This window comes from the organism of the source record quoted next, unplaced genomic scaffold (assembly GCF_019419815.1).
Source record: "Pyrus x bretschneideri cultivar Hongxiangsu unplaced genomic scaffold, Pyrus_bretschneideri_v1 Contig10, whole genome shotgun sequence".
In the NCBI taxonomy this organism is placed as follows: Eukaryota; Viridiplantae; Streptophyta; class Magnoliopsida; order Rosales; family Rosaceae; genus Pyrus; species Pyrus x bretschneideri.
Genome location: NW_025999391.1, coordinates 4,473,673 through 4,495,960, shown reverse-complemented (window position 1 = coordinate 4,495,960; position 22,288 = coordinate 4,473,673). Strand labels below are relative to the sequence as shown.

The 22,288-nt window shown below is 37.1% G+C and overlaps 2 protein-coding genes, 1 long non-coding RNA gene and 1 pseudogene across 5 annotated transcripts; 3 read left to right on the top strand and 1 right to left on the bottom strand.

Annotated features, from left to right (window-relative positions):
- The first annotated feature begins 3,256 nt into the window (after nt 1–3,256).
- On the top strand, nt 3,257–3,793 carry LOC125480353. The gene is made up of 2 exons (XM_048591085.1): nt 3,257–3,349; nt 3,404–3,793. Exons 1-2 carry the CDS (start codon nt 3,257–3,259, stop codon nt 3,791–3,793), a joined length of 483 nt encoding a protein of 160 aa, XP_048447042.1.
- Nucleotides 3,794–5,903: 2,110 nt separating this feature from the next.
- Nucleotides 5,904–10,389, top strand: LOC103949585 (annotated as a pseudogene).
- Nucleotides 10,390–11,779: 1,390 nt separating this feature from the next.
- Nucleotides 11,780–16,380, top strand: LOC103949583 (fimbrin-2). Its single transcript, XM_009360703.3, has 14 exons — nt 11,780–12,211; nt 12,295–12,468; nt 12,566–12,813; nt 12,927–13,098; nt 13,233–13,271; nt 13,459–13,527; nt 13,637–13,753; nt 13,945–14,156; nt 14,255–14,410; nt 14,755–14,954; nt 15,094–15,251; nt 15,634–15,730; nt 15,851–15,942; nt 16,036–16,380. Exons 1-14 carry the CDS (start codon nt 12,125–12,127, stop codon nt 16,210–16,212), a joined length of 1,998 nt encoding a protein of 665 aa, XP_009358978.2. The 5' UTR covers nt 11,780–12,124; the 3' UTR covers nt 16,213–16,380.
- Nucleotides 16,381–18,263: 1,883 nt separating this feature from the next.
- Nucleotides 18,264–20,369, bottom strand: LOC125469318. 3 transcript variants are annotated; one of them, XR_007251664.1, is made up of 5 exons: nt 20,186–20,369; nt 19,778–20,075; nt 18,932–19,397; nt 18,701–18,767; nt 18,264–18,622 (listed from the first exon to the last, which is right to left on the bottom strand). It is a non-coding gene; the product is annotated as an uncharacterized LOC125469318 (long non-coding RNA). The 3 variants fall into 3 exon arrangements; XR_007251663.1 differs by having other exon boundaries at nt 18,932–19,380; nt 20,148–20,368; XR_007251660.1 differs by having other exon boundaries at nt 18,932–19,380; nt 20,186–20,365.
- Between the last annotated feature and the right edge of the window lie 1,919 nt (nt 20,370–22,288).

Sequence of the window (22,288 nt, the reverse complement as noted above, 5' to 3'; positions counted from 1 at the left end):
AGCCGATAATGAACAAAAATTGTCACTCGCCCATGATACATGATACAAAGCGATGATCTATCCTCAACGGAAGTGAGTTCATTTAACATTTGCATTAGGTGAGAGTGCTGGTGGGAAAGTACAGGCATGCTTGGATTGTCGGCAGGGTGGAGGAGGCGGAGACGGTGTTGAGTGACGCAGAGATATTTATTGAAGTGTTTGCGAATGGTGGGAAGGAGGAAAGTTTGGTTCATGGAGAGAGTTTATGCCTGTTTGGGGTGATTGGAAAATTGTTCTTTCGTTTAATCTGGTCAATGCCGAACATTGCAGTTGGGTTTATGATTGGTATGGAATTCTTCATATGTTTTAACATAATTTGTTTGCATAAATGGTAATTTGTTGTTCTCTAATTGAAAAGAAAAATGGTAATTTGTTTGCATAAATGTTTTATAGAATATAAGCTTCAATAATCGTTCAATTTAAGGCCAAAAAATTTATCCTGGAGTATGTTCATCGTGCATTTGGTTAAAACTGCAGGGATTTTCAAGCAGTATGTGAGACGATGTTGGCCCCTATTATCAAGGCTACAAAACCTATAGCAAACGTAGTGTGGAAAGTCAGGTCATAGATATGTCTTGAATTTTTGGTATCAGACAATGTAAGTAGATGTTCATCTTATTACGTTGTGATATGAGTTTGGAGTTGTTCTCTTTGGGCAGGTGTTATACCATAGCCGAAGTCCTCATTGTCTTACTGGGATAATAATTTGGGCAGCTATATCTTTGGTACCAAGCATCTACCTTTCTTTAGCTTCGTAGCCTTCTACTTCTTATGATATGATTGTTAAGTAGATGAAGAATCATATTACTTTGTTACATGTTCTTCACATTCGTAATTTGTTGGTATATTTTTTACTTGTTTCGGTGGATGAGTTCTTTGGTTCTATATTGATGCTATTAGTCCAAGAGCCAAGATATATTTTCATTGTTTTCTGGGTTGATTAAGAAACTTACATCATGCATTAATAACTTGTATTCCTTGCCCATTCAATTTATACGAGCACGAAAGTAATAAGTAGTTAGCATGGAAGACCAACGTGAAGAAAAGCGTCTTGATCTTCACATTGCTAATTTGCTACAATTGAGTTGAGACCACGAAGCAAGCTCCATTGGTTGTATGTACATAGTTCTTCAATTAAGAATGATTAATATAAATAGATTAAATTACCAACGCAAGATATATTTTCATAATTTAGACATATATTGCAGCAAGAGTGTATTTCTCTTCCCTTTGTTGTCATGCCCCAATTTGACACTTGGTCATATGCGTGAAGCCTATCATATAGAGTCCTACAATTATCAATTTTCAGTTCCTTGGATGAACTAGCAAAGCCAATACTCTCACTTTAGCAAATTACAGTCTAATACATATGCAAACGCATAAAAATCACTGCAGATTGGTACGTTATCATCTTAATTTGCTCAATCCAAGTTCATCGTAACTAGATAGAGAGTTATTTTGCTAACTCTTATTACTTTTTCTTTTTGGTTTATAGTTACATTTTTGGATCTTGTTATATGCTTATTTTGAATATATGGTTTTATTGGCAAGACTTTGTTTCTAAAAGAACTAAAAATATCTCACGTACTCATCCATATCAAGGAGATATTTTAATTCCTTATAAATAAATCTTATCAATAAAACCGTACACTCAAAATCTATAGCCAACCCAGAAATAACACTATAAACCAAAAAGAAAAAGAAAACAAAGAGTTTTAATTCTCTATCTAACTACAAAGAATTTGGACTAAACAAACTGAGATGAAACCATACCGACATGTAGAGGGGCCGACCATCGGCTGATCCGACGCGGAAACCCTAACTCGACTACCCACGCGGAAACCTTAACTCAAATTAGCTTCAATGGCGCCGAGCTCCAGGACTGGTTATATACTGATCAACGCTTTCAGATATGGGTCCGTACACCAAGCTTGAGCACTTGGGCGATGAGATCCGAATATGAGTTGATTAATTAGTCTATAACCGGTGCATACTTTGGCCCTATCATTTGTCAAAATATCAGAGATCCATACGGCCACCACTGGGTGTTTGTCAGATAGAGGATCGAGAAGACGAAACACTCATGGTTTGGATCAGCCAGTTTCCGGCCCCTCTACATGTTGGTACGGTCTCATCTTAGTTGGTTCAATCCAGGTTCATCGTAGCTAGAACTAGAAATATAACTATAAACCAAAAAGAAAAATGAGTAAGAGTCTTAAGAGCTACATAACTCTCAATCTAGCTACACTAAACTTCGATTGAACCAACAAGATGAGACCGTTCCGACATGTAGAGGGGTCGGTCACCGACCGATCCAAACCATAAGTATTTTCATCTTCTGGGTCCTTTACCCGACAAACACCCAATAATAGCCATAAGGATCCCTGAAGTTTTAACAAATGATGGGACAAAGTATTCACCAGTGGTAGACTAATCAACTAGCTCGTTTCCGGATCTCACTGCCCGACCATTCAAGCTCGGTGTACGGACCCAGATCTAAACGTTGATTAGTTGATAAAGTGTCGGGAATGAGTTAAGATCCTGCGTGAGGTGGGTGAGGAAGAAGAATAAGAGAGCACAAGGACTAAAGCAGAAATGCAAAAGGTTGGGTGAGGCCATCTCCAACCGAGGGCTGGCTAGAGGGCTCGTTTTAGCCTTCTGGCCCTCCAAGATTCTCCAAGATATTAATATTTTAATGAATAGTACAGGGTCATATTTGCCTCCGTCTTCAATCGAGGGCCAGATGGCTCATTTTAGCCTTGCCACAAAAAACCGTCTCCAATCGAGGGCCAAAGGGCCATAGGGCCAAACATAATTTATTATTTAAAAACTACAACTTAAATTCAAATCCAACGGTTAAGTGACGTCAGCTAGCCGTTGGATTTGAATTTTTCTTTTGCTATAAATAGGGTGGATATTGGGCTATAATTCACACAACTTTGAATTCAATCTATTTCAACTCAAGTTTGAAATGAATTCCAACTTTGGATCCTCTTCGGATTCCGACTGGGGGTCCTCATCCAATTCCAAATTGGAAGCAAAATGGGCGCAAATGAGACAAGAAGATGAGGAGTCTGATCAAGAAGTTCAAGTAAGACGCAACAAACAAAACATAGCAGCAGCCATGGTTGTGGCCATGTTGTGTCAGCCAACTGAGGAACAACCTTAATGGGGTGGCTCTATTGTTGGTCGCTCTTACAAACCACGAAACAAAGCGATGTCGCATGCCAATCTGATGAACAACTACTTCAACCCCAACTCGGTGTACACAGAAGAGGATTTCAGACGTCGCTTCCGGATGAGGCGTCATGTCTCTGAGCGTTTACTTCGTGATGTCCAGCAAGTCAATCCATACTTTCGATAGAAGCAGGACAGAGCGGGCCACCCTGGTTTCTCACCTCATCAGAATGTTACTGTTGCACTTCGAATGATGGTCTATGGCTCCCCAACTGATTCGATGGATGAAACCCATGGTATGTTTGAGTCTTCATGCCTTGATACTCTTCAACAATTCTATGACATAATTGTTCAGGTTCACAAAGATGAGTACCTCCGCGAGCCAAATCAAGAAGATCTGAATTGGTTTATTTGCAAAGCTGAAGACCGTGGGTTTCAGGGCATAACAGGGTCATTAGACTGCATGCATTGGGATTGGAAGAACTGTCCCACCGAATGGCAAGGAAGCTTTAGTGGAAGGTCGAGAAAGCCAATTGTTGTGTTAAAGGCGGTTGCCTCATATGACACATGGATTTGACATGCTTTCTTTGGAGTCCCTGGATCCCAAAATGACATTACAATTCTTAGACGTTCACCCCTCTTCAATAACTTGACGGAAGGTAAAGCACCTCAACTTCACTACTACATCAACAACTGTCAATACAATATGGGGTATTACTTGGCAGATGACATCTACCCAAAGTGGGCAACACTTGTCCAAGCAATTTCAAACCCTAGGAATGATGCAAAAAAATTGTTTACCTTACACCAAGAGACATACCGGAAAGATGTTGAGAGAGCTTTCGGTATTCTACAAGCACGATGGAAGATTATTAACGAACCGGTAAGAGGGTGGAGTCGAGAAAATTTGGACTCCATCATGATGTCTTGCATCATATTACACAATATGATAGTGGAGGATAAGCGAGATGATTATATTGATGGAGAGTCCGATGACGACCAAGAAAATCCAAATAGGTCAAGAAGGGCTCTTGCAAAAATATATGATGGGCCTAATTTGCCTTTTTAATCCAAGAACTGGTAGTATCTCTATAAATGAGTACATGAGGCGTTATAGAATGATACATTCTCGTGCCACAAACAAGTACCTACAACATGATCTTGTTGCACATCTTTGGGCCAAAAGAAGTATGGAGTAGGCGTTTAAGTTTTATGTTGTTAAATGTTTTTTAAAATGTTTAAGTTTCATGTTGTTAAATGTTTTTTTTATGTTGTATAATTTGTATGTTGGTTAATGTTATTTAATGTTATTTCATATTGTTTAATGTTGTTTCATGTTACTTAATTTAATTTAATGTTGTATAATGGCTTGGGAAGTTATAGGAAAAAAAATATGAAACAAATTTTGTGAAATAGAAGTTATAGGATAAAAATAGAATTTAAAATAAAATAAAGCAAATTTTGTGAAATAGAAGTTATAGGAAAAAATGGAATTTAAAAAAAAAAATTGAAACAAATTTTGTAAAATAAAAGTTATAGGAAAAAATAGAATTAAAAAAAATATTAAAAATAGAAGTTATAGGAAAAATTTTGCACATAAAAAATAATAAAAAAACTATTAAAAAAAAAAATCAAATGCAACGGCTAGCTGACGTCAGCTAGCCGTTGCATTTGAATTTTTTTCTTAAGCATTCATGTCCGTTATAACCGACAGGAATACATTTATATTAAATAATATTTCTAGCCAGCCTTCTCCGATTTCGTGGGTCCTTATCAGATTCCAGAGCCCTCTGGCCTAGCCCTCAGTTGGAAACGGTTTTCGAGCTATTTTCGGCCCTGTGGCCCTCTGAACCCTTCGGTTGGAGATGGCCTGAGTTTTCACAAGGGGTAGGTGATTTATAGAAGTTGGGAGCCTTAACCGTTGCCCAGGAATTTGAGAGCATATTACAAATTGTGCCACTCGCGTGTCACACAATCGTCTCTTTGTTGTGTGTTTGGACTGTTGCCTGTTCAGATTTTTTATGAAAAAAAGATATTTTGAGAATAAATAATATTAATAGAGAAATCATCTTTAATATCTTGTTGCATCCCATTTGCATGATTATGATCTTTTAATTGCCAACATTTGTTCATATTATGGCCAATTACACCACAATGTTCGCAAGTTCGGAGCAAATTCTCAAAAATATTATCAACAGAGAAATCATGTTACTTATGCTCAACCATAATAGATGAGGCAAATCAGCAGAGAAATCCACATCCACCATAATTCTAGCATAGTAGTCATATAACTTATCTATGTGTATAGCATGATTTAACTAAAGTCGAATACCCACAATATAAGCAATTTCCATAAAAATGTGTGAATGCCAATATTTTTAAAAGAAAAATAATGAAAATAGTTTAAAAACTTTGAGTTTTAACGATAAAAACAAAATAAAGGGTAAAGCGAATAGTAACAGATTTGACTTTTTAGTGTAAAAATGTGGTTTTTTGTTAAAGTGAACAGTACCGCGGGCTTTTCGTTAAAACTCCATATTTTTAACTCATATATTTTGATCTAGACATGTGCATACGTTTGGGGAAGGATGTCATCGGAATTGAAATATGGTTGCCATCGAGACAACCCAAAAATACCAAATTGAAGTGTTCATGTTCCACCACCCCCACATTCTTCTCATGTCTTCTTGGTGAAAATGTGCAGACCAAAATATCCTTGCCTAGTGGTACCAGTCACCAAGGGTTGTGAAGCTTCCATAAAGAAGCCAAAACACTCTTGAAAGACTCAGTCTTTGTTCGGAATGAGCGTAGTTGGCCTCGATAAATATCTTCACTAATCTTGAAATAAATCACATCTCCCCGAACGGTAAAAGCAGGAAGTTCACTTAAATTAACTAGACTTTGTACACCATCTATGACAATGGCAGCAAAAGTCCGTGCTTTTGGAGATTGTCCGGATGATTGCCGCCGCCGGTGATTAATTTGGAAGGAATAGCAGAGAAGTCGAGGAAGCCCTATAGACATAGACCAGTCGGTTGACTAGTCCATGAAAGCCAAGAGCAATCAGAACAAAATTCATTCCAAATTAACAAATGAAAAATTAAGTAATATAAAGTTGTAACCTTTTCATAAATGCTGCAGCAAGTTTGAAGTCCTCCGATCCCCAAAAGCCTGCACACCGTTCTTTCGCCAATAAAAAAAGACGAAGCAGTGGATAGATGTGGATAGATGCGATAAGTTCAATCTCAACCAGCAACGGAGGCCCAACCACAATCAAATGTTGCAGAGCACCGACATGTTTCCGAGTTTTTCATACCCAGCTGCACAATCTGTAAGCCCAGCCATTCTCTCTCTACCCTCTTTTCCCTCCCACCACAGCAAACTTCCCCAATCTCAGCTTCAGCCAAAGCAACCCAATAAGAAGATGCAGCGGCACACGCTGCGGTGGTGGTGCGGCTCCTGTGAGGTAGGCGGCGGCTATCCAGATGACGGATTGGGCGTGAAAGGCAAGAACGGAACTGTCCGAGAGCAAGGCAGCTCAAAATTGGAGCCTGCCCAATATGAAGCTCTTCTCAAAGGCTGTGAGCAACAATTTCCGTTCTTGAAGAGATGATCGTGCTTGTAAGTTTCTCTCTCCCTCTCTCTCTATTTTTCATTCTCTGTCGATTGATTGCTGAGAAAGTGGTAGATAATTTGGTATAAGGCTTAGTTGAGTTAAATTTTGAATTAGAAATGCGAAATTCATATTATTTGCATCATGAATGATGATGATGTATATTACTATGTAATAACTAGTTGGCGAATTTTGAGGAATTTGGATTATGCAGCTGTTTATCTATTTGTGCCCTTCGTCCGAATGTTACGACCCAACTGATGCTCCGTTTTACTGATAGTGAACTTTGTAGATTGATTGCTGAGCATTGGGAGACGAGGAAATGATAGATTATTTGGTATAAGGTTTGGTTGAGCCAGGTGTTGCATTGAAAGTGAAATTTGTATGATTTGCATCATTGAGATGATATGTATTACTGTATAAAGCTACATTGTTGGTTAATCTTTCGTGATTGGATTAGTATGCTTATATCTCTTTGTGCTCGTGGTTTCGACATCGTGAAATGACTCAGTGTTCAAACTACTGATTTTTGTACATATACAGCTGGAGGATATGAACGTGGATGATGCATCAGAAGAGGTGGCAGTGGAAATAGCTGCACAAGGGGTCCTAAGGAAGAGAGTCGATGAGATGGAGGCTGGTTTCATGATGGCTCTAGATTACATGATGCAACTCACTGACAGTGACCAAGATGACAGCGTTGCCACCTTCATTTCAGGTTTACACATACCCTAACTTCAATATGGATCTGGACTACCCTAATGGAACTTCGATTGATCTGATATGATTGAGCGATGAGCACACACTGACCTTTAAATTGTATCAAGTTTTAAATGACACCACATTCTATCGTTTCCGTACATTTTTCACATCACCTTTGATATGGTTTTTTGCACAATATTATTGTTCCGAAATTTGTTTGTATATGTACCTTCATCTGATGATGCATGTTTTGTAGTTCCCTTTTTATTGGTTCTGTAATATCATGTGCTAAGAATGTTCAATGATGCATTTTATTTTTGTGGGGAAGAGGGTGGGATAGAGGAGATTGTGTTTTACATCATAGAGTTTGTTTAATACCATCACTGAGATTTCACCCTCAGAACTTGCTGCCACTTCTTCTAATAGTATTACTTTAATGAAATTTTACGTCACTTCGTAAAAAATATAATCAGCAGATTTCCCTCTCTTTGGGGCTGTGTTCTGTCATTTGGTTTACTAGGGATTGTTGGAACTCCTAAAATGTTAAAACGAGGAAATAGTACTTTTAACTTACAAAACTATAGTGCTTGTATATGTAATGATATTCAGTAGCACTGACCGTGGTCTTTTCATGCTTTTATGCATTATTATTTTCATGAAGTTTGAATTTGTACTTCCTGTCATTTAGTAATAATTGAACCTAATATAAAAGCTTATTTTCATCTTTGGAAGACAATGGAAACTCGGCCTGTAGTTCCAGATCAAAAACTGCTTGCAAGACTTGTTTGGTCAGAGAGGAAGCTCGGAATATTATGGGAGATGGATACTAGACAAGAGAAATGATCGTGGATTTAACATTCTTCCAGAATCTGAGGTCTGTATCTGCATTATAAAAAGACTACAGGATACCCATTTTGGTTTTTTAGTGGCATGTATCTGTTCTTGCCAATGATATATATCAACTATTCTTTACTATACTATGGAAAAATTGTATTTTTAGATAAAATCCCAGTCAGTGTAGGTGAACTTCTTAACCAAACTGGTGGCTTGAATCTGGGGAAGACTGTCCAGGCGATGATAAAAAATGTAATGGAAGGAAAAAATGAAAGTGCTGACCACTCTAGCAGTGATGACGAAGATGCCACTCAACTGAGGGCAGCCATAGTTTATTTGCTCGAGTCTTTTCCCCTTCCTTGTTGCACAGAAATGGCTATAACAGAGTTTCTGTTATTTGTATTGCATCATCGTTTCCAAGAAAGTGTATGAGGCGAAAACCACTCCCTGTGCGCCCTGGCATGTTTCTTGAGACTGTCTCCAAGGTAAGAGTTACTTGATTCGCCGATTTAAAGTGTAAGTTGTAACACATTTATTTCAAGCCCTGTGGACCTCAGGATGTTTAATGCCGCATAAGGTCAAGTTGGTTAATGTACTAACGTTCAAGGACAATATCTATATTTGGTGTTTCTGATCTAAAAGATATTTCGTACCCTCGGAACATCTATTAGGTTAAATGGGATTGAGCCACTCTGATTAAAGCTGTCATGTATGCAGTAAACCTGTTTAGGGTAAATTCTGATTGATCCTTGAACTTGTCAGGTCTTAGGTGGTATATGAAACGTCTCTGGTATCACAGCACAACATCTAGAATGGGAAATGTTTTTTCTCTCTCCTGCCATCCCCTCTCAAATAAATAAAAAGCGTGCTTTTAATTTTACTGCAAATGAATTACCGTCTTCAATTTTATTTAAGCTTTCTATCCAGTTTTTGTTTTGAAAAAGTCATAGAAGTTATTCTTAAGATGTGCTTTAGAAGTTTAGAACATACACTTCGTCTATGTCACTCTTCTAAGCAATTTATAGCTTGCTTGAGAAAGTCATGGTGCACAAATAGCTAACCGTATCATTTCCCATTATAATTTCCTTCACTTTTCAGCTATGTTATTCCACTTTCTTCCGGCGATTCAATTCATTTTTGTTCCCTTGTCTCACATACAGGTTCATTAGAAGACACTTGAAGTTCTTCGGGAAATGGCATTTTGAACATTTTACCGTGGGTACACCATCCCTATTTTTTGCACTGATTATGCACCGTTGGAACAGATTAGCTTGGGTCTGGCAATAACCTTGCCGAGTGCTTTGTAATCTACGCCTGTGACAAAGATTGTAAACTGTTCAAGGCAAAATTCATCTAACTTGTTTAGTCTATTTTATCTGTTGTCCAATGATAGCGGGAATCAGACACAAGCGTGACTCGAATCATACTTTGTTTAAAGGAAAGCACCCAGAAGAATCAGCCAAACTGATGATGAAGATTCAACAGTATCCAATGAACACCAGTGCAACACCATGTGTGGGAATGTCCCACAAATACGGAATTTGATATACTTGCATCAGCACACGTCAGTGGACCTCGGTAATGATTCATATGCCTTGAGAGTAGAAGCAAACACAGCAAGGTTCGGTACACACATTCCCCTAATTATTTATAAATCTTTTCTCCCATGCCTTTTTATTTTTTATTTATTTTTTCTCTTTCTGTTTGCCTTTTCTGTAAAGCAAATGAACTGTGTATAAAGCTTCCTTAATCCACATTGGTATGGCCTACCATTGTTGTCCCTCCCATGCTCTCTTGTGTGCAAGATCTATTTGTTTATGTTCATGGGACTAGCTTGTTTATTAGATAATGCCATGGATGGAGTCATGAAGGCAGCATTGCCCGCCTGCACCGCCCTTTTTGCAGATTGGTGCCTCACAATTATGTAAAATTATGGAAGTTCTTACGACCCATGAACCGGATGATACTTTAGTGTATGTTCTCTGCAAGAAATTATAAGAGTTTAGATGGACTGATTTGTTATATGATGATAATTGAACTGCTTAATGATTCTTAATGGCAAGCCAAATATGAAAATGGTCTGTGGGGATGATACGATGCTGTATGTCGATAACACTGGGAGGAATGGAAAGGAGAAGATAAATACTAGTTGCTAAGGTAATTTAATGATGTCTGTTTTTTTATTAGAGGACACACGACACATCATAATATTGTCGATAACATGTCTGTATGTTTTGTTAGGTATAACAACATTGAAACATTGTTAACTACATATTGATACACAGTAAATCGGAGCAGTAGTCACTAAACCACGACTAAATGAACTTTGGTTCCTAAATTAAAAATGTGAAATTAAAAATGTGACAGTTGATATTTGAAGTTGACTTAATGTGGAGTACTGGACCTTTTAACCTATTTTGTTAGCATTTCCATCTAATTGTGCACATGAGAAGCAAGCAGTCTGCATTTTTAAGGCGACACAATCTCACTTTAAAAGATGATATGTGTGAAATTCAAATAAAAATGACAAAGAAATTGTTGAAAGGAACATGAAATCAAATTCAAATACCAAAATGTCAAAACTTTAGATTTAACAAATCAAACTTCACTATGATAACAATATTGTTTCAATTAATTTTATCGATACATTATCAATAACATATTCTTTCAAAACAAGTCACGAGTGCACTATTTGGTAGTTGAACTAGTTATAACCTCCTTGGAAGCCTAGGAATTTAGGAATCGTCAAAAACATCTGTTGCAATCAAACTCTGCTTTTCAGAAAAGGCAAACGGTCTTTTTATCCGGTGGTCCTTACCACGCACTTGCAGGTGCCCAAATGCCTACTTTTTTTTCAAATGACCGACCACTTTATAGTGAAATAATGTATTCAATTCAATGCCCAACCTGAGAGCTTTACCAATTTTGGACATTTACCATTCCCTACTTATCCATTAGGAATATAATTAATTTTATGCCCAGCTGAGCTTAGCAAATTCCATTGTTTAATCCTTCGTGTTGCTCTAATTGTTTATTAATTAAAGTTCAAATCTTGAAATTGTAACGGTTTAAGTTTAGTTGAAATTTGAAAGCAAAATTGTAGAATGAGAACGATGAAAAATGTAAGAATTGTAAAATAAGGATGATGAAAAATGTAAGAAATGTAAAATGAGAGCAATTAAAAATATAATCGTTATACAAACTGTCACAGTTACGTTACATTAATAAATAAATACACATGCTAAACATAAGTATGATAAAAATCCTACACAACAATGTGACTTTAGGCTGAAAACTTACTCGGAAAATAAAGACTTATTAGTTATATTTTGAATTCTCCAACGACATTGTTTGTGGGGTCTATCTCCTTTCCCCCGTAGTTACTTATTTTAGAGAGAGAAAAAAGGGAACCAGCTTGACTGATTGAGATTTGAGAGTGAGAGGGTGGGGGTTGGAGAAGGACATGATGGTCATTATTTGAATTGTGCATCTTCATTCAAATGACCGAACTTTGAAGTGTGACAGCTCTACCCCGACCCCAACTGCGTTGAGTGTTGCCCACCCTCCTCCTCCTCCTCCTTCCTCCCTACTTGTACTAATCCTCCTGCTCTAAAGTTTCAAACTTCTAGTAATTAAATAAAAATAAAAAGTGGGTTTGTTTGGTGGGGGATAATAACCAAGAGAAGTACTGAAAGAGATCAACTTTCAGCAAAATCTTCAGCTCAATCCTGCATTTTCTTCTTCCGGGCAGCTCCGAAAATGTCGGGGTACGTCGGCATTCTAGTCTCAGATCCATGGCTGCAGAATCAGTTCACCCAAGTGGAGCTCCGGAGCTTGAAATCCCATGTATGTTGTTCAGCACTTTATGTTTTTGATTTATTTTTTAGCACTTTTTTGGCCGAAAAATGTGTGATTTTGTTGTGATGAAGTTTATGAGCATGAAGAGAGAGAGTATAAAGCTCACAGTCGGAGACTTGCCTGCCAAGATGTCAAGGCTCAAGGTCGTGGGATCAGATAATTTTACTGACCAAGACAGGGCTTCTTTCATTCAAGATTTGCATCCCAAACTCGATGAAGATGTCGATTTCGAATTCTTCCTCAGGGTCTGGTTTTTTAACAATTTTACTTCAAACCCAATTGAGCAGTCAGTCGAACAAGTAAATGCCGAAGCTGAGTTTGTTCTCTATTTATATGTTGCAGGTTTATTTGCAACTCCAAGCTCATGCCACTGCAACAACAGGAAGTGGTGGAAAGAACAACTCTTCATCTGCCTTTCTCAAGGCTTCTACCACCACTTTGCTTCACACGATCAGCGAATCCGAGAAGGCATCCTATGTTGCTCATATCAATAACTACCTTGGACAGGATGATTTCCTAAAGACATTTCTCCCTATTGATCCATCAACCAATGATTTATTCGAGATTGTAAAAGATGGAGTACTTTTATGGTGATTGATTGTTATTCAATACTACCCCTTTTGGTATCTTGTTGTTGAGTTACTTGATTCGATTGTGTGGGATTGTGGATTGGATTTTTATGGATGTGTTTCTCTGGATGCAGTAAGCTGATCAATGTGGCAGTGCCTGGAACAATCGATGAACGAGCTATCAATACTAAACGAGTACTTAATCCATGGGAGAGAAATGAAAATCACACCTTGTGCCTCAACTCAGCTAAGGCTGTTGGATGTACTGTGGTCAATATTGGGACTCAGGATTTCATTGAAGGAAGGGTATGCATACATGCCATTTCATGTCCTTTGTGTAATGTGCACTTGTGTTTCTACTGCTTCACTGAGTAGAGTGTTTAGATGTATATATTGGACATGGATACTTACCAATATTGGCTCCGTTGTTTGGATTTCAGCGTCATCTTGTTCTTGGAGTGATTTCTCAGATAATCAAGGTAAGATTTTCGGAGTTGTATAACTTCAAAAGCATGAAGTTTAATTTTGTAATATGTGATGGACCATATCCAAATTATAGGCTTCTTATATCCTTGTAGATATATGCATATAAAGTTGATATGAAATGCAATGCAAGCTGCAAATTTATCTTTCTAAGAGTTTTATACTACTTTTTATGCTATATAGATACAACTCTTGGCAGACCTCAACTTGAAGAAAACACCTCAATTGGTGGAGTTGGTTGACGATAGCAAGGTAAGAATGTCCTAATTCATAAAATTTTGATTCTTACGATGTTTTGTGGTGACGATATCAACCAACAGTTATTCTAATGTGGTCTAAATTTAATGTCCTAAACCTACAGGATGTGGAAGAGTTGATGAGTCTACCACCAGAAAAGATATTACTGAGATGGATGAATTTCCAATTGAAGAAAGCTGGATATCAGAAGATAGTCACAAACTTCTCCTCTGATGTGAAGGTATGAAAATAAGTTAATAACTTGTCGAGGTTTGGGATATGTCATGCCCTCCTGTTGTTTAGAATCAAATAGGAAAGGTTTAGCCAGTGATTCTATTCAATGGGTTGCAACAGCAATAACTGATAAATAGATTCAACATACATTACAAGGATATTGATAGTGTTTGAGGGCATGAGATGTTTGTCTTGCAGGATGCAGAGGCTTATGCTCACCTCCTAAATGTTCTAGCACCGGAGCACAGTAAACCATCTGCATTGGATGCAAAGAATCCTATGGAAAGAGCAAAGTTAGTTCTTGAACATGCAGATAGGATGGGCTGCAAGAGATATTTGACAGCAAAAGATATTTTTGAAGGATCCCCGAATCTTAACCTTGCCTTTGTTGCACATATTTTCCAGCATAGGTGAGACCTATATCTACTTGAGCAATGCATTCCTTTTAGAATAGTCTTGGAAATTCATCATACATCAATAATGTCTAAACTACTCATTTCACCTGTAGAAATGGACTCTCAACACAAACAAAGCAGATATCATTCCTTGACAATTTGGAAGATGACACCCAAATCTCTAGAGAAGAGAGAGCATTTCGCTTTTGGATGAATAGTCTCGGGAATTCATCATATATCAATAATGTCTTTGAAGACCTCAGAAACGGGTAAAATTTGATTTTGAACTCTTATGATGATCTAATATTATAGTGTGTGTGTCTATCCTCCTGAACATAAATTATTTATGTTCTCATCAACTTATTATAGTGTTGCATCTGGTGGCATACTAAGTTCGCATCAGGTTCATGATTCAAATAAAACCAAACTTCTAAATTTCAAAATAAAAAAAAAATACCGAAAAGATTGTCTTAAAGGTAGAATTTTCTTAATTTTTGTAGTAGAGATCATAATGAACTAAATTCAAGTACTTCCAGAGTTAGACTATGCTAACTATTCAAACTGCTTGATCTTTTGTTTCATCTGGAGCTGAAGTGATATTAATCCCCTGCAGGTGGGCGCTTCTGGAGTCACTGGACAAGATTTCACCTGGCATTGTAAATTGGAAGATTGCAAACAAGCCTCCAATTAAAATGCCATTCAAGAAAGTAGAAAACTGCAACCAAGTTGTAAAAATTGGAAAGCAACTGAAGTTTTCTTTGGTGAATATTGCTGGAAATGACATCGTTCAGGGGAATAAAAAGTTAATACTTGGTACGTTCACTGGTACATTTATGTTAATTCTGTATCTTACAGGATTCTTCCAAATACATCAGACTGTTGGTATAACTATATGCTTATATAATCATTCATGGAAACTGTCTGAACCAAAGAGCGTCGGTTTTGTCTTCAGCTTATTTGTGGCAATTGATGCGGTACAACATCCTCCAACTACTAAAGAACTTGAGATTTCATTCCCATGGGAAGGAAATTGCTGATGCTGATATTCTAGAATGGGCCAACACTAAAGTCAGCAGCACGGGAAGCCAGAGCTGCATGAAAAGTTTTAAGGTACCATTTCTGTAGTTTATAAAGATAGCAGTGGTGCTTTTCAAACGTCATTCCCATGGCACTATGTGTTTGGTGTAGTAATTTTATACCTGATAGTGAAAAAAAGAGTAATGCAAAGATTTTGTAGTCCTGACAGAAGCTATGCAATCATTCCTTCGAATTGCAGATGGACACTCTAGCCATAGGTCCATAATCTGTCGTGTTATTTGCTTAGATGTTTCGTGAATTAGGTGAACGATTGAAGTTTCCAAATAGGCTGTGACATCCATGCATGAATCTCATGCCTGAAATTTCGAAACATTAGCAAGAACATCTTTTTGACTGTGCATCAATCTGTGCTTAGTGTCATCCCTGATCATATGTTTCTACATCGATCTTACAGGATAAGAGTTTGTCAGCTGGAATTTTCTTCCTTGAGTTGCTAAGCTGTGTGCAGCCTAGAGTGGTGAACTGGAGTCTCGTAACAAAAGGAGTAACGGGTATGTTTTCTCCTATTTTTCCGAGGCATGGTTGAATTTTTTAGGGAAACTTATTATCAAATATCGATATGTTTGAAAACCATATTCATAATTTTTCTTCTGAATCTTTGAAAAATATAGATGAGGAGAAGAAGATGAATGCCACTTACATTATCAGTATTGCAAGAAAGCTCGGATGTTCGATATTTTTGCTTCCTGAAGACATAACTGAGGTACTTTTGGGATGTTCAATGTTCGTTATTTTTGTTCATTTTCTTTTGTCAACCAATGCACCTAAACTAGTTTATGTTGACACATTTCATCAGGTGAATCAAAAGATGATTCTTACTTTGACTGCAAGCATTATGTACTGGTTTTTGAAACAGCCTGTCGTAGATCGACGGTCTGTGATTTCCGATAGTGAGGGTTCAAGCATTGTCTCCAATTCCACTACTGATGACTCCGCTTCGGAGTCATCAATGGAGGAGAATGGAAATATATAAACATGTTATTCGGAAACTTTTACCAAAGTTCCTATTTCATGCCCATAAGATTTTATTTTTCTCCCCTTTTATTTTTGTTAAAATTGATTGCAAAAATGATTGCAATAGTCAGTATATGTAATAGTAGGAATTGAAGTTTTATTCAGACCAAATTTTGTTGAGGCAGCATATGTGAATAGCCTACTTCTTCCCCCCCCCCCCCCCCCCCCCCCCCCCCCCCAAAAAAAAAAAAATCTCTTGATACCAATTTGTACCATTTAAATATCATCTTGATTATGCTCCTCTGTCATTGTAGCATTTTTTGTTCAGTACTGTTTGTTCAAAGTCTCGCTTGGTTTATGATTGGATTGGATTCAATAACTCATCATATTCTTGAAAAAAAATATATATCTCATTTAATTCCCCTCAATTAAAATTAAAGAACCGTCTCTGCCTTCACACATATCTTAATTTTATGAGTTATCTAATCTAATTTTGTGCATCAAACAAGCCCAACATGCAATTAATATTATCAACCAATTTGAGTAATTATCAAATTTTCTTTGGCCAATGATGGTTACTAAGGTGGAAAATCTTGTTGTACAAAAGACCTTTGGTGGTGGTCAAGTTAATGTCACTTCTTATGTCTTATTCATATGTCTTAGTCTTATAGTGGGTTCCCTTTGCTTTAGAACTCGCATTATTTTTGGTGCAATCGTCATAGATAACATGTGGTGTTATCAATTTATTTGTTGACGAAAAGAAAAACACCAATAAAAACTACGTATTTACTAATATATTATATTATAAATTTCTGGCATATCAATTTTTCATCCATCATGAAAAAACTCATGTGAAGATGTGTCAGTCAAACCGAAAAGTTTCTCACAAAGAAGGTCCATGCGCTTGATTCTATTTGGTTTGGTCAGCTTTCATAGTCCATGATTGTGGAGAAAATCAGATGGGTCATGATTTAACACAATGTGATATTTCTAAAATTTTCTATGAGTTTGTTATTTCATGCTTTTAGTCAAGTGCACCTTTTCATATAATGTTAAGAATATTAATCTGATGAGGAATGCGAAATGGAGACGTGCTAGGCACATTTGAGTGGTTGTCAATCGTTGATGGCTTATAGAATTCGCTTTTATCAACAGTTAAATAGACAAACGTAAAAAAGATTCATTGACCTACATATAGAATAAAAATGACATCTGTAAGCGACTCACATGTGAATTTGGTGGTCCTGGCGTGGCATGGGCTAATAGAAAATTGAAGATGTGCATAAATTAACAAGCTCATGCCGATTTTCTTATCTCGAATTATCAATACACAAAACCTAATTATGAGTTTGTTGAAGTGTAATACAAAGCTTTGGTGCCTGTGTGGGCATTTGTAGGCAAGCTAGGGCCACAACAGCACCCACACCCCCTCCCCTCCTCTAGCCTTTACTATAAGGCCACAACGCCAACTCCAAGCTTTACTCTACTGCGTTTTGTTTTGCCTTTCTGTCACTCACTCACTCACTTGATTTTATTTTCCAGCTAGGGTTTCTAATTTACTTTTTTCTTTTTTGTTGAAGGGGATTACTATTTATAGTGGTGTTATCCATACACCCCTTTTTATCTCTCACACCCCCTTTAATTTTTGTTATTTGATATTCTTTAATTCATTCAATTCAACGGCCGAAAATGAAAAGAATGTAAAAAAGATAAAAAGACACTACAAAAAAATGAGCCTTTTGGGACAGTCAAAACGCATCACAAAAGCATCAAAAAACGTCGCAATATCCCCTTTTACAACGGGGCTTGCGATGGCCAATAACACGTCACAACAAAATGGTATCATAAATGTTTGGTCGATTATATGCAACACTTTAAGCACGTCGCAAGTACTATTTGCTACAGGCTTGCGATGGCTACCTACGTGTTGCAAATAAGTGGGCTCGGGTTTACAAAAAAAATATTGGGCGTCAAATGGGATGCCACAATGACATTATTTTAACAACTTCACTAAAATTATTTCATGTGAAAATTACTACAAGTTCCAAACTAAAATAAATTATGTAAATATCTATAAACTAAATACGAATTGTTATTAATAATGAACTATAAATTAGGTAAATTATAATACAATGTATTATCATATAGAAGTACCAACAAAAGTATGAAAGCAACACTGCACTTGTACTTAAAGTTAGTTGAATGGTCGTATCGATTATAGTATTATACACCAACGGCATCATGTAATCTTTATCTAGAACTTGCAACAAGTGACATTTTTGAAACAGATTGCAAAGCTCGACACATACGATCACACAACGCTAGAAATAGATTGCGAAGCTCCTGACACATGAACACACAGCGCTAGAAACAAATTGCGAAGCTCCTGACACATATGAACACAGCGCTTGACACAAATCACGAAGCTCCTGAAACATATGAACACACAGCATAAGTAAAATTACATAACCAACTTGTAGGGGAGACAAAGTTGACACTCATATCACCTGCTTTGAATATTTCAGCTTTCCATGGAATTCATTGTAATCTCCCTCTTTAAGTGCCCTCAAACAACTGAATTTTTACAAGAGGAAACACAACATTTTCTAAGGTACTTAAACACTAACATATACCACGATTTCTTCACTTATACGGGACATTCCTATTGCAAATAGTATATCAAATATATCAGGAAAACTGGTACTTGTAGAATTAAACAAGCAAGAAAAATGGCTAACCAGAATGTCAAACATGTCCATTGCATACAAATCCTTGGCAATACAAATCTAGAACATGCATACAACGAGTTTGTTGCAATGACCCAATCAAACCTTTATATGGCTTCCTCTGCCTCATTGCATTTTCCAATGTGGGTGTGGATAAACGATATGTTGATTGAGTCCCTTCCACTGAACAACTTCTGGAACCAAAATCCACAATACTCAAGGGCCTTACTCCAGTTTCCCTCATGCTCGAAGGTAATGATATGAGAGCTCAACTTTCAATACCATCACCACAACACAAGAAAAAAAGCATATCCAAATATAAGAATATTCATATGTTTTGAATATAATTTATCTTTGGTACCTTGGATAGTACTATACATAGCCATGCTCACAAATAATAGTGTTTACCTTCACAGAGACATCCTCAAAGCAGAGTGATTAACCAAACTCTCCACCATACCCTGAATGAATTGGAAACCTAGTTGAAATTACACATTTCATCTAACTCTGACCAAAAATTGATCATATTTTCACAATGAAGAAAAGAGCATTCTACCCAAGCACTAATTAAATGAATTCAATTTCCCCCAAACTTCTTTCTGGTCCAAATGTTCTAACAGTTCAAAATCAATTTTGCTAATCCCAAACAACAGTACACTAACATTCACCCTATTTTGCCGTTCTACCCAATTAAGGACAACTAGTTTTCTCAGTATAATCAAACTAATGCACTGATTGAAAGAAGTACAATCGCAAACAGATTTATACTAGCAAATTTCAGTTCCATAATAATCAAATTCTATCACATATTTTCATAATTTAAATACTAAAATAGAAGATAATTGGTAAAATCAATACCTTGCAAATAGAAAATTCTCAAATTCCACTGCCCAACATGATCTCCCAATTTCACAGCTTTCTGATACAAAGCGATGACCTTCTCCTTGAAACCCCTCCCCAGTATATGAGCTTGGTGTCACCTAGAAGCCGCACCCCTCAGAAACGCGTCGAACGCCTTGTTCGTATTCGGACTTGACTCATCCGCGGCTGTGATTGAACCGCTTCCTCCACCGCATGTACATCATCAACTGCCTCAGCTGCTGCAGCGCCTCTCACCAAGCCTTGCACACCAACAACGGCGCTCAGGCTCGTATGGCTGAGCGTCAGCCCGATTCAGCAAGCATAAAAATCAATTCAAAAAGAAAACCCTAAAAATTACTTAACTTACTGAATTAGAAAAGAGGGAATATGGTTGTAGTGTCTTACAAAATCTCCGATTGCCGGGATCTCCAATTTTGCTAAAAAGTCTCCGATGATTCCCCCAATATCTCTGATTGGATAGATTAGGCCTGTTATTTTTCAGTCGAATAGGAAAGTGGAAAAGGTGCAGGAGAGAGAAGGATGATTCTAGAGAATGAAAATGAAGGCGCGCTGGATTGTTTTCATCTGAAAATAAAGTGCCTAATTGAAAATTTTAAAAATTTAGGCGCTAAATTTTAATCTGTCATTTGGGATGTCGCAAACTCTAATCAGCATCACTTATAAATTTTATTTTGTCATTTAGAGTGTCGCAAATTTTAATCAGCATCGCTTATAATATTATTTACGACATTATTTGCGACGTTACTTATACAAAAGTCGAAAATACTTTTGAGCTAACATTTAGCGCTCAAATTTTCTTTTATTTACGACGACCATGTTATCTGTCGCAAAAAGACATTTTTTTTAGAGCAACTCCAGCGTTGCTGGGTGCTCGGGGACAGGCCAAAGATAAGGGACCCGAGGCCCTGTGGACCGGCTCTAGCGTGAGGGAGCCCGAGTGGAGGTGGAGGCCCGAGCTCCAGGCCCGTGGAGAATTGCCAGCCCGAGTGGATGTGACGCCTGCGCTGACGTCAGCCTGGCGTCAGGCCATTTAAAATTTTTTTTCTTTCAAGCGCGTGCACCCCACTCGTGTGTGGGGGCGCGTCACCGACACAAAATCAGAAAAGAAAAAAAAAATAGTGACTTTTCAGTTACCGTTGGGAAGCCATGTGGCTTCCCACGGCCCGTTCAATCTCAACGAATCTTTAACTTAGACCGTTAGATCTCAACGGTCAAAAAAAATTAAAAAAAGTCCTATTTAATATCCACCGTTCGATCTTAGATCAACGGTGGATATTAATATGCTTTATAAATAAAAAAATAAAAGAAAAAATAGTTTTAAAATTAAGAAAAGTTACCGTTGTGACACGTGGCACAATTTTTAGTGTTGGAATTCAAATTTTTTTATATCCAACGGCAGAGATTAATTAGTTGAATAAAAATTTAAAAAGAATTCAAAAAAAAATCTGAAATTTTTTTAAAAAAAATTGTTTTTAACTTTTCTATAAATACTTTCTCATTATCATCTACCTTACACCACAATTTCATATTTTCTCAACTACTTTCAATTTCCTTTCTTTCTCTCAAAGTTTCAATCCTTTTTTTTTTCAACAAAATGACTACTGATGCAAGTACGAATTTGTCGCTTCTTGAAGATGTTGCGTTGTGTACTAGCTGGGTTGAAGTTACTCATAGTTCGCTTACGGATAATGAGATGCAGTTGCCAGAAATGTGGAGTCTTATTCATACCAATTATCTTGAGAAAATTGGTGGGAAAAGAACCAAAGAATTGATATCCAGTCGTTGGAAATTACTTAGCCAATCGTTTAGTACGTGGAGAGATGCCTTGGCACAAGCTAGTAGTAATATTCGAAGTGTGAAAAATTACTCGGATTAGGTAACAATATATTCGTAAAGCAGAAACTATGAATAATGATACAAATTTTTTGCCACCTGGTGATTGCACATTCCTTCTGATTGGTTAATCTTCCTGATCGAGTTCCCACATCATCCTTGAGGAAGAAGAAGACATTGTAAGAAAGAAGCAGAAACTATGAATAATGATACATATTTTTGTGAAGAAGGAAGCAGAAACTATGAATAATGATAGAGATCTTGAGAAAATTGGTGTGAGATTTGTGAGGATGAATGGTGGATTATATGGAGGATTCAGAAGGATTAGGTTGTATAATGCCATGTGGCATGCCATCATTCGTTAAAAATCTGATGGAAATATATCCTCAAAGATTGTAAACAGATTATGACACGTGGCGCGACGTGATTGGTTAATAATCTTATCAGAAATCCATCACCAATAATTGTATTTTCGGATAATGACACGTGACATAACGAGTACGATTAAAAATTTTATCGGAAATCCATCCCCAATAATTGTCTTTTCGGTTTATGACAAGTGGCGTAATGAGAACGATTAAAAATTTTATTCGAAATTACAAATAAAATTATTTTGTATTATTTAATAATACTTCAGATAATGACACGTGGCGC

What these genes read in the sequence shown, in the direction of transcription:
- LOC125480353 (XM_048591085.1), top strand. Translation starts at nt 3,257, where the DNA reads ATGTCGCATGCCAATCTGATGAACAACTACTTCAACCCCAACTCGGTG. An exon ending in GCTTCCGGATGAGGCGTCAT is followed by an intron (nt 3,350 to 3,403) that starts GTCTCTGAGCGT and finishes TACTTTCGATAG; the next exon opens with AAGCAGGACAGAGCGGGCCA.
- LOC103949583 (XM_009360703.3), top strand. Translation starts at nt 12,125, where the DNA reads ATGTCGGGGTACGTCGGCATTCTAGTCTCAGATCCATGGCTGCAGAAT. An exon ending in AGGATTTCATTGAAGGAAGG is followed by an intron (nt 13,099 to 13,232) that starts GTATGCATACAT and finishes TTTGGATTTCAG; the next exon opens with CGTCATCTTGTTCTTGGAGT. An exon ending in TTTGAAGACCTCAGAAACGG is followed by an intron (nt 14,411 to 14,754) that starts GTAAAATTTGAT and finishes AATCCCCTGCAG; the next exon opens with GTGGGCGCTTCTGGAGTCAC.